General features: G+C 46.9%; 1 protein-coding gene across 2 annotated transcripts in view; it reads right to left on the bottom strand.

The window, feature by feature from the left end:
* The window catches only part of CNNM3 (cyclin and CBS domain divalent metal cation transport mediator 3), a 375,209-nt gene that overhangs the window by 18,984 nt on the left and 344,031 nt on the right, over nucleotides 1-12,194 (bottom strand). The window contains exon 8 of one of the 2 annotated variants that reach the window (XM_086943352.1): nucleotides 942-1,017. The exons of the other annotated variant lie outside the window; for it this stretch is intronic. Within the exon in view, the coding sequence (XP_086799478.1) occupies nucleotides 968-1,017 (50 nt within the window). The 3' untranslated portion in view covers nucleotides 942-967. The remainder of the gene's footprint in view (nucleotides 1-941; nucleotides 1,018-12,194) is intronic. 2 annotated transcript variants of the gene reach the window in all.

The following is a 12,194-nucleotide window of genomic DNA, read 5'->3' as shown; positions in this document are numbered from 1 at the left end:
TTGTTTCGCCCTGCTGTTTCAAGGACTATGGCAAGAAGGTATAAGCCTGCTCCTTTCTTACTGCCCATCCTTCGCCGGAAAGCTTTGTGGTACAGACATCTTGTTCTAAGTAATCGGCATGTTCGTTTCCCACAACTCCGGGGGACAGGGACTCTAAGAAATTGGAGCAGTCTGGCAAGGTTTTCTCCTCTGCAAGTATGGCTTCAAGGTTAACAAATGCCACGTGCTTGTTGGGGAGGTATATCCATGCCTTCTACTTCATTTCTGGATATGGCACGTATGGGGAGGAGGGCGATTGTACATTTGCGGTTTCATTCACATTGTGATACATGTTGTGTTGCCTTTTAAAAATGAATTAAAAAATATATAAGGCATTGTTTTAAATTGGAGCAGTAATAGGAGGAGCAGTAATGCATCAATAAACAGGGTCAAGCCATCTTTAATAAGCCAGGGCATGCACCCTAACTATGAAGGTGAGTTTTTCTGTCCCACATACACAAAGCTTTCACTGGAACAGACTAAAACAGAAACATGCCAATAGGTAATCTTGGCTTAAGGTATACTGACATTCCCAAATCAATCCCCTCTGCCCCCCTCAAAGACCTTTGGGGACGTTACATTTGAAGGAGAGATGGAAAGACCCCATAATAAAAGAAACCACAATTTTCAATAGGTTGCGTTTAAGGCTAAAGGCTGTTTAGAAAAAAGCAAAAGCGAAAGAATTGGGGAAGTATACAAGAAACTATTTAGAATGAGAAACAAAGCTGTTGTCCTCACCTTAAATGAAGCCAAGGATGAAATGTGCGAGTTGGGATGCATGCACACAGCACAGAATTGTAAATGAGGGTTAGTATACAGGCAACAAGCATCACAGAAACAGAACAACATTCAGAGGTCAGCGCTAAGTCAGAAGTGTAGAAGGAAAAGGAATCAAAGGTTACCTCCCACATTTTATATCAGTTGAAGATTAACTGCAATGCTCAATGCTGCGAAAGATGGACAGGCTGAAAGGGAAAGCTGGAGACGAGAAAAGAGAAAGAAGGACAGGTTGTCAGTAGAGGAGGACATCAAGGAGTCTGGAGCACAGAGGAAAGGACAACCATGGAGAAAAAGATCATTTTGGCCAACTAATGAAAACATCCCGATAAATGACAAAATACAATAATTTTCAAAAGGTTCAGTCTATAAAATGCCTCACAACCGTCAACATGGCTGAGGGAAATTGTTTTTAAAACAGTTCTGACAGCAAGTGAATTTTATAATAGGGATCCAAAACTACACTTTCAGTTGAGGAGTGATTTTCCAGCTCCAAAATCGACTCCCCCAGTTCAATTTTTGTGCAAACCAATCACATGGCTCTGAAGGTACTGGGGATACTGCTGGCATGTTAACCAGGAAAGCTCATCTCTACTTCAGCTACTTCATAAAATCTGAAGCAGCAGTCTTTCTGCATGTGGGGCTGAAATGTCTAGCTAAGGGATCTTCAACTTTCATGTTATTAGACCTACTTATGTTGAACGAAATCCTCCTAATGTAATAAGAGATTTAGTAGTCATATCAGATAAGATCACATTAGTGGCCACCATATGCAAGATTGTCATAGGCGATAACCTCATTGCATCACAGGGTTGCTTGCAGTAATGAAAAAAAGTGCTTTGTCAATGTGAAACACGTCTACAAGGATATACATAACAGCCATGACTATATTGTCCCTAACACCAAGTTAATATTAATTGTAAGTAGTCTCGTCAACACCATTTGATTTTTATCCCTCAAATACCAGCTTTCAATACATTTAAAAAATATACTTTTCTTCAAATATCAGCTTATAAGTGCAGAAAATGAGCATAGGTTTGTCTTGAATGTACACTTTCAATTTTGGTATGCATATGTTAATACAACCAAGCAAAAGCTTTTAATTTAGTAGGCTGGGCTGCACACAGGAGAGTTACTTACATGTAGGAGACTAACAGTAGCTCACGAGCTACTGGTTAGAGAAGCCGGCTCTAGCTACTACAGAAGCAGAGCTGGTGAATTAAACAGATACCTCCAAGTGTACCATTTTCAAATATCTACAAAGACAAGTAAGCAGAGGTGGCAGTGGTCTTCCAGCTTTACTATAAGAAAAGAGCAGCAGAAATTGGACAGAAAGGAATGGTAACCTGCCACAACCATTAGTTTTGTACTCACAAAACAATGTTCTTGTTACAGGTCTAATTAGAGATTTCTTTAAGTCAAAGGTCAGAGCATCCATTCTAAAATGTCTAACCGACTTTAAATCCACCACTGATGGGAGTGTTCAAAAGAATGTGAATTTGCAACTGATTCATGCTTCAAAACGGTAGTGGCTCCATTTGAGTGTCTTCAGATGTGCACTGTTATCATGTGAGCATCTTCAACAGATCACAGATTCTTTCATCTTCAGTATATTAATAATCGACATAGCCATTGTTTGATCCCTCGCGTCTGTGACTGTCACAAATAATGCTTTTGTTGTTAGAAATCTTTTATACTCCGGAATGAGACTTAAAACACCGTAGTATGACTTCAAGCAACAGTGCTTTGTTGGTCAGCGGCCAACCACTCAAAACTACTTCACCTCAAAGGATTCAAGTACATCCATTCTCTTTAGAATTGTGATCCAGTTTGTGCAGGTTTTTTTCATCCTTTGAACCAGGAATTGCTCCTCAATTCAACAGGAAATGGATTCTAGAACTTTCTGCGTAGTCACTATTGTCTAAAATATGGTTCTAAAGGCAAATCCAAATTAAGGCCTATATGTCACCAAAGGGCCCTCACTTTCAATCTGAGAAGTAGAACCACACAGTTATAAGAGTATATGAGGCCCTTAAATCCTTTGAAACACAATGCTGTCAGGTGCGATCCAAAAAGGGAGAGTTTCATTTTATGCCTGAATCACCAGAGCTTGGAACAGAGATACTGTGCTAAAATGATCTGGATTAATTTGCTTTTCTGAGTTACCACCAGACAGGTCTTGCACTGGTTGATGGAAAGACCAAGCCAGAAGATTGAGTTACTGATCAGCCGAAGATTTGAGAGGCTTTGGAGGGGGAAAAAGTATGCATCATCTAATCATGCAGGTTAGTCAATCTGAGACGACATCAAGGCATCGATCTGTGGAAGAACAGTTTTTAAGCTTGAAGAGAAACATCCTTAATCTTGGAAGGCTTAGATTACACATCATTGAAATCCTAAAATGGATACAACCAGAGGACATGAGCTAAATTGGAAAATGTTGCACTTTGTTTTGGCAGCTGCTTCAAAATCAGTGTTTCAACACTGCTTTGTATGCCCAGATACATAAAGGATGCCTGCATTCAAGCATTACTAAGCATGTTGACTGCCACTGGCAGATAATTCACCACATCACTTCTTACGTACCAAAAATACTACTATTCCACAACCCCTTCAGGGATGTGCGAGAACGGCAAACACACTGTTATAAAATAAGTCCTTTACTAAGTAAAACCACACTGTAGAATTAGTTCCTTGCTCCAACAACCATCAACTGGCTACCACAATATTGTCTACCATAACAAATCTACCATTGGTGCTTCTCAAGACTTGGCCTCTATATTATTTTTTTGCGCTACCAACGGATTTTATTTAACACTGTCTTTCTTTATGCTACGTTATGCTCTAGAAACTCCTGTAACTATGTAACACTGTTCTTTTGTAACCATTATCCTCATGTAAAACGCGCTGATACCTTCGGGTCTAGCCAGCGCTATATAAAACTTTTCAAATCCATGAATAAATGCCAGAGAAGCCAAGGAAAACACTAAAACATATACACACACATCACTCACAGCTACATACCACACAATTCCCCACTTACCTCAAATAATACACAGATTTAACACTAAGAACCTAGTTAGATGTCCCTTATGTACACTGGTTTTCTTCCCTGCATTCCTTTCTCCCAAAAACATTGATTGTGAATCACTATCTCAAAAGCGTATGTCTTCCATCATCATTAAGTCTCCTAATCCCACTGAATATTGCCGCTCATTTTAATTTTTGCACATGTCCTTTGTGACTGTGCATGTCATTATGTACTTCTGAACAACCTACAAAGGCAATTTTGCTAACAGATCATTACAAATCCCAAAATCTTCTCAGGCACACCATTATGAATTTCACACTCATTTTGCCTCACTCCTCCCTCACGACGATGGGCTATTGGAAGGGACTTGTTCAGCATAAAAGTTCAAAAGGAACTTCCTCAATATAGGCATGGGATATTAACCCTAAACAAACTCCCCTCTTACCAAAGGGCATCTTTCCAACTCTCCCCTCAAGCTAGAACTATCGAATTACCTTCATTCAATATGAAAATGATTCTACCTACCAAGCAATCTTTTTCAAGGTGAATGAGTGCGGACCCCTCTTTCTTAAGGCCATCTACCTAAAAACATTCAACCATCCCCAAATAGGTTAGCTGCACTTCACTGTTGCAAGGATGGATGTGCACTGACTGCCCTCTGGAAAGCCTTTTCCAAGAATCTTATAATTTGTTCTCTAGTCCCACTTGAGAAAAACCTACGCTCAGATTATTGGACTAATTGTCTGTTATTTCTACTAAATACAGGGGGCCAAAGTGTATAGCCAAACAATGCCCATTCCTACTGTGTTCAACTGCATACTTGACAACTTCTCATACGTTTAACCACTTGCTCAGCCATAAACTCGACCAGACAACCATGCCAACAACTTATTACTCAGCAACTCACACTTCCATACCATCCTTCTTTATTTCATTACACATCCCCCCTTCTTATTTAGGTACACTGTATTATGGCACAAACTACCTCCAGGTCGTTGTCGTCTCCTACATCCTCTCTTCCTTTGATGGAGGATATAAAGATTACTCTACCTAATAATTTCTGCGCATACCCTGCAGCAAACAATCGCTCATCAGCTTGTCTGGACACTCTCATAAAAGCTTCCCTCAGATGTTTGTGGTATATACTGAATTTAACATTACTCCCCACCCCACGACATACAATCCCCTTGAACGATTTGGTAAACCAAACAGAAGCCCAGGTGCCTCTTTAGGAATCAATGACTTTTATAGTTCACAACCCTTTAAAGTCCTTAATGCACAAGCTGTGGTAACTTCCTTGACCATTCTGCTCCAGGTGAAAGCATCATCCCTCCACATTCCAGTGTCCACACATTACTGCCATGTACACACTATAATGTTAGGTCAGAACTTCCCATACTTTGGGCAGTACCAACAAAAGTAAGAATACATTTTTATGTAATGCCTAAAATATGAGTTACTTAATTGCAACTGCAGTTCTTGGTGTTGATATTTTTCCTGCTTGAATCATTCCCGTTGTTGATGTGGAAGCCTCCAGTTACATATTAAGCAGTAGACAAAAACTATTTTCTTTAGAAATAGCTACAAAACTGCAGATTTAGTAGCACTTTCACTATATTTGAAAAACCCCAACCTTCAGCCAATGAGGTAGAGGGCTCTGAACCCCATTTCATTCCCCCCTCCCCAAGAGACCACCATCCGTCACATTTTCAAAGCAAGGTAATCAATGGTAAGCCTAAAAGCGAGAAGAGGAGAGGATTCTATATAAATCCATTAAAAAATATCAGCTCAGGGGGCGTGGCCAAGATGGCAGCTCAGTAGGACGTGTTTCTCTGTCCCTCCGGCTTCGCTATCCATTAGCTTTGTTACTGCCCCATCCCGGGTCTCCTTCCGAGGAGAACGAATGCTCCACGGATTGCAGAACCTCCGATGAAGCTTGGGAGGTGTTTTGCTGCCGTGTCTGTGCCCTACACGGGGTGAAGATCTGACCCAAGCTGGGCCTGAGCGGGAAGCGGCGACGGAGGTGACTACACTCCCGGCGGGCCTAGCGCGAGGATTGTGACAGCGCTGCACCCATGCTCCGCGAGGCTGCCTCTGAGGAGACCTTTCCGGGGACTGGCTTGCGGCATCTGGGGGCCCGACTGAAGACAGACAGCGAAGACACGATGGCGGCCCGGACCAGAGGTAGGTGAGTGCCCGCCATTTCGCTCACCGGACTGCTGAGGTGGCGCCTCCCTATCGCCGGCTTGCGGCAGCGCTTTGGGGCCCCAACGCGTAAGGACTTTGTTGAGGGTAAGCCTGCCCCTTTTGCCTGTCTCTGAACACTGACCCTGGTCTCAATCCCCCGATTGGGGGGGCCTCCTCCTCAGGGCAAGCCTGCTGAGCATCGGTCATTTTGGGTGTGGGCTTCTCCCCTGGGCCCGTCATTAACCCGTTGGCAGCTGTGGTAATTCCCCCACGGTACAGGGTGGGGGTGGGGTCCGCGCCCCAGCTGTGCTCATGACGAGTGATTCGCAGTGAACCTGTGCTCATGATGAGCTGAGCTAGTCACAGACCCGCCCACTCATTAATTCTCCTGCACAGGTGGGGAATAAGCCACGCGTGGGCGGGCTGCGGCCGTTATGACGAGCTCAGCTCGTCATGAGCACAGCTCCACTGTGACTTATAAGGAACTCAGCTCGTCATGAGAATGGAAGGGGTCAACTCGGCGGGAGTGCCGGGCCAGCCAGAGCCGCGACCCACAATCTGCGGCCCTCTCCAATACATCTCCTGACAGGAGCTGCGGCCTACAGACTTGTGTGCTTCCCCCGGGCATCTGACGGACCCTTGAGTGGTGATTTCGGGGACATAGTGAACTGCCACTCTCCTTCAGGCGCCTGTCACCACTTTGGGCCTCCAATTACAGAGTGACACTTCACCCTGACGCAGGCCGAACACCTTGCATTGTTTTCGGGTTCTTCGACGCAACTCTGCCTCAGGGGCAGAAGAGACTCTGACCTCACTCCTCTCTGCACAGGCCCTGGTTCCTTCTGGGGCAGGGCCCGCCTGGCTCCCCTACCGCAGTCTCACTAGCGCGGACCACGCGCAGCTCCCTGGGTCCTGGCGGACGGTGGTGTTCTCTCACGTGAACACACCCAGACAGATTGCTACACGGGCGATCCCCCATACTCGCACGCGGTCCCTCCTATTGACAGGCTAACAGTTGGGTCCTCCTGGTGACAACGACGACTCAGTCTCTTAGAGGCTGGTTTGGTCGCTACTGTGAGGAGTCACAGCGGCGGCACCAGTCAGGGTGCTAACATACTGTATTCTCCAGCCCTAAAGCGATTGGAGGTTGAGCTCCTAGAGCAGGTACGAGGCCTGACGCTTGTCCCTGGGAACAAGAGTAGTGATGTACACTACACACTTCAGTAGCTCCTGATATGCGGCCCCCGCGGTCGAGCCACTCCGACTTACTGATCAGCTATGGAGGCGGCCCGAGCCCGAAGGGAGAAAACCCTCAAGGACCTCTTAGTGAAGCAAGTTGGTACCTCCGACACCACCCAGGCAGGCTCCTCTGCACTGGGCCACTCCGAGTTGGTGGACGGCGCGAACGAACCAGCCACAAAGGGTTTCATGATGGAGCTGTTCGCTGCCACCAAAGAAGATATCCTGGACCTTAAAGGTCAGCTCACGGCCGACCTCAAAGAGGTCAGGAGGGATGTCGATGAGATGGGCGAAAGGGTGGCAGTCCTGAAAGAACATGAATTGACGGGAGAGGGCGATCTCCATCAACTTCAGCAGGAAGTGCTTCGGCTGCAGTACCAGAATATGGACCTGCAGGCCAATGCGGAAGACATGGAAACCACTCCTGGAGGAATAATGTCCACATTCGTGCTGTGCCCAGGAAAGCAGAGGGAGAAGACTTGCGGTCCTATGTCCTGGCCCTCTTTAGACATGTTCTAGGTGACTATGGTCAACAAAAACTCCAGATGGATCGAGTACATCGTGTGGGCTTTCCTAGGGGAGGGAAAGCACCCCTGCCTTTCTGCATGACAAAGGCATCCCATACTCTTGGGGCCACCCCTTCCGAATAATCTTTAAGTATCAGGGGAGGCTTCGACAGATCCACTCGCTGCAGGAAGCTTTGGAGTTTCTGGGACTAGATCAGGATGGCGATGCGACTAAGAGAGACAGTCCCAGGATACGCTCTCCGCAGCAGCTGCCCCGTTGGCAGACAGTCGGGAAGGCCTTGGCCTCCCTGAAGCCTGATACGGATGAAGCAGAAAAAGGCCGCAAGGCAGTGCTCTCTTTCCTCTCTCAGTCTCAAGGTCGCTCAGCTTCCCTTTGAACATTTCAGCACAAGACCACTGGGGATGGATGTCATGCCGGAGGGGCACTTTGGATGACCACCTCTCCTGATCCATGTGGGTGCCTCTCCGCGGCTCTTGGTTCTTCTGGACTCCTACACTATGGTCCTCCTCAGGATCATGTTCCCTTTAGGCTATGCCTACCAGACGAACTGTTGTCTACTATTTCTTGTTGGGATTGAGTTTTTATGGAATGTTTTTCCTTCAGTTTTTTATTGCCTTTTCTTTTGGGGGCCCCGTACCCGCCTCTGGGATCACACCCTGCACTCAAGGACCTGCGTTCCGGCCCGCCCACAGTACATGCTCCACTCCCTGCACCCATGCTGTGCCACCTGCTTAGTCTTTACACGCCATGGTTAGACCTCAAAAGATAGTCAGCCTCAATGCAAGGGGGCTTACCCACCCTACAAAACGAACAGCGATTCTCTCTTTATTAGAACAGTCCGATGGAGACATTTGTCTCCTACAAGACACCCACCTACTCGCAGCGATTTCCCCATCAATACTGGTCTTCTGATTCCTCTAAGAAGAATGGGGTAGCTATTCTGCTTGAGACTAAGTTTGAGGGTTAAGTGCAGTCTACTCTGTAAGAGCTCAAAGGTAGGATTTTAGCGCTTCGCATTCAATGGGGGTCCACTATTTTCATACTACTCAACATTTATGCACCTAATGTTCACCAGGAAGCTTTCCTTTGCCGTCATATTTCCAAGGGTCTTTCCTCCCCAGATGCTGCTTTAGTGATAGGCGGGGTTTTCAATTTAGTCATGGATGGTGAATGGGATCGCTCGGGTCAGCACTGCGCTCAGGTGGGGACTCTCTCCCCGGAAGGGAAACAGTGGATGGCCGATAATGGCCATCATGATATATGGCGCATACACCATACAGATCTTCGGGACTACACATACTACTCTTCAGCACATAAATCCTATGCACGCTTATATATTTTTTGGGTCTCTCTGACGCTCCTACCTAGGGTCAGCTACTCCATAGTAGCTTCTCTCTATCAGATCATGCACACATTTCCATATCCCTTACTCCAGAAGGGGTTGAACGTATTCCTTCCCGCTGGCGCTTGCGAGTAGGCCTCTTCTACAACTCAACAATATTGGGGAGGCGTCCCTGCATTCCGTTTGGGAAGCTCTCAAAGTGGCCATCTGCGGGGAATTGCTTGCTATCTCCTCGGCAGACAACCGGAAACGTCGGGAGGCCCGGTCAGACCTTGAGAGGGAAGTTGCGGAACTAGAGGCAATACATAAACGCACAGCGGGCTCAGAGGGTCTGGCGCTATTTAGAAAAAAGCGGCTGCTTCTTAAACGATTGGACCTGGATAAAGCTGAGTTCGCGCTGCTGCGCCTCTGCCACTGATTCTATCTGGTCAGTGACAATTGTGGGAAAATGTTAGCTCAGAAACTGCGGGCGAGGACTATAGCAGGGAATATCTCCCATCTTACTCGGCCCACTGGTGAGGAGGTTCGGTTGGACTCCCAGATTGTTGAAGAATTCCGTCGCTTTTATCAGTCTCTCTAAAGCGCAGAGCCTTGCGAATCCCTTGAGGCACAAGCTTACCTTGAGTCCAGCAATTTCACTCGCCTCCCTCCCTCGCAGGCGGACCAGCTAGAGGACCCCATTAGGCTAGACGAAGAAATCTCTGCCATTTCCAGCTCAAACCTGATAAATCACCCGGCCCGACTGTTTCCCTGCATTGTTTTATAAAACTTTTTGTCATGAACTCGCTCCCCTTTTAACGCGCCTTTTCAACTCCTTCTTAGACTATGTTATGTTATGTTATAGAGAGATTAGTACCGCGCACTAATACTCTGGAGTGTCGTGGCACGTAGGTGAACTGTGGCATGCATCTACAGAAGTAGTAAGACAGCTGTTTAAACAGGAAGGTTTTGAGAAGTTTTTTGAAGTTACGGAAATCCGGAGTGTGCTGGAAGTCAGCTGGAAGAGCATTCCACATCATGGCTGCTTTAACCGCAAAGGACTGACCCCTAATCCACGATCGACGGAACCTAGGGACCGCCAGCCGACGTTGGAGAGAAGAACGCAAAGGTTGCTTAGGCAAATAGAACGCGAACCGCGTTCTGATGTAGACAGGGCCAGAACCGTGGAGTGCTTTGTGAATCATGGTCAATGCTTTAAAATGTACGCGCTGGGCCATGGGGAGCCAATGAAGGTCCCTGATCTGCTGCCAGACACTAGAGCTCCTCGGGATATTGAACATGAGCCTAGCCACTGCATTCTGTATAACCTGAAGTTTTCTTAGGAGATAGCCCGGTATATCAACGTAAAGAGCATTAGCATAATCTAGGCGGGAAAGAATAAGCGCCCAGGCAACCATTTCCCTAGCAGTGCGTGGTAGCAAAGGAAAGAATCGCCTCAGAGCTTTAAGAGAGCAAAAGCAGACTCCTGTAAGTTTTTTTATTTGATCGTTGAAACGCAGATCTTACCCAAATCATATTCCTAGGTTCTTAGTAGGCCCACCCTCAGACTTAGGGCGCGGAAAGTCAGGGGGCCAGAGTGTCTCTCTGAAGGTAGGAGGAAACCGGCCATAAAGGAGCACCTCGGACTTGTCTTCATTGCATTTGAGTCTAGCATGAGCCAGCCAGGAGAATACCAATGAAAGGCACTTATGAGCAATGTCAGTATGAAGATCAGAGTCCTTCCAAGTGAATAGGAGCGGAGTGTCATCGGCATAAGCCATTATTTTGGCACCCAGCTCCTCAGCCAGGAAGATCAGAGGTGTCAAATAAATATTAAAAAGCAAGGGGCTAAGTGTAGACTCCTGCGGGACCCCGTGGACAGTTTACTTATTGATGATGAAAAAGGCGGCATCCACACCTGTTGGATGTGGTTATCAAGAAAGGATTTGACCCAATCCCAAGCCAGGCCCGCAATGCCGATGGCAGACAATCGGGCGAGGAGTTGCTGGTGGGGTACGGTGTCGAAGGCGGCAGAGAGGTTTAATAAAATAAGAGCCGCCCGCGTCCCTGCACTCCCTAATAGCCTCAGTTATCTCAACCAGCGCCGTCTCAGTGCTATAGGATGCCCTAAACCCTGATTGAGCAGGGTGAAGAGCACCCGAAGACTCAACTAACTCCTCCAGTTGCCTAAAAGCCACCTTTTCACAGACGTTAGCCAAGGCCGGTAAAAGGGAGATGGGGCGGTAGTTAGAGGAGATGGAAGGATCAGCAGAAGGCTTCTTAAGGAGAGAAAGGAGTTTGGCTTGCTTCCATTGCTGGGGGACGGTGCCTGACTGAAGTGAGCCATTGATGAGAGCTGCAACCTCAAGATGAACTACCTCGGCCACCCAGCCCAGGACTCTAGCCGGACAGGGGTCCGAGGGGGATCCCGATTTCATGGATTTAAGGATGGCCTGAACTGTGAAAAGAGCTGGATAGGTGCTCTAGAGCAAGGAAGAGAAGGCGAAAGAAGAGACCTCTGCTCTTGGGAGGCAGTCCCTAGGCTATCTTGGATCTTTTGAATCTTATCAATAAAAAAGGTAGAAAGATCTTAACACCATTGTGATGAGATAAGGAAGCTGGTTTGTTCTGCGCGAGGGGACAGAAAGCTACAAACAATGGAAAAAATGTCTTTGCTGTTATTATTAGCTCTGCATAAAAATTGCATTTAGCTTTCTTAATGACTGCATAGTAATCCCGCTGAGCAGCGAGAAGTGCCGCCTTGGCTAAAGGCAGTACCCGCATTGCCAGCACCGCTCAAACTTTTCACACCCTAGCTTAAGTTCTTTGAGGGAATCCATGAACCAAGGTTTAGAGGGTGCACCGCGCGGTTGACATCTGGAAGGGGGCTTAGGTAAAGAGTTAACCCCCTGGCTAATCCAGGCGGAGAAACTCTCCACTGCTCCTTCCAGATCTTGGGCTGCTGCCGGTCGGACTGATGACAGTGCTTTAGACAGGGCCAGGATATTAATCTTCTGAGGCTGAGGGCACATTGACAGTGGGGGGGAAGGGGAGTGGTTTACCAATATCCCA

The sequence above is a fragment of the Lissotriton vulgaris genome, chromosome 11 (assembly GCF_964263255.1).
Source record: "Lissotriton vulgaris chromosome 11, aLisVul1.2, whole genome shotgun sequence".
In the NCBI taxonomy this organism is placed as follows: Eukaryota; Metazoa; Chordata; class Amphibia; order Caudata; family Salamandridae; genus Lissotriton; species Lissotriton vulgaris.
This window is presented reverse-complemented; position numbering and strand designations above follow the sequence as displayed.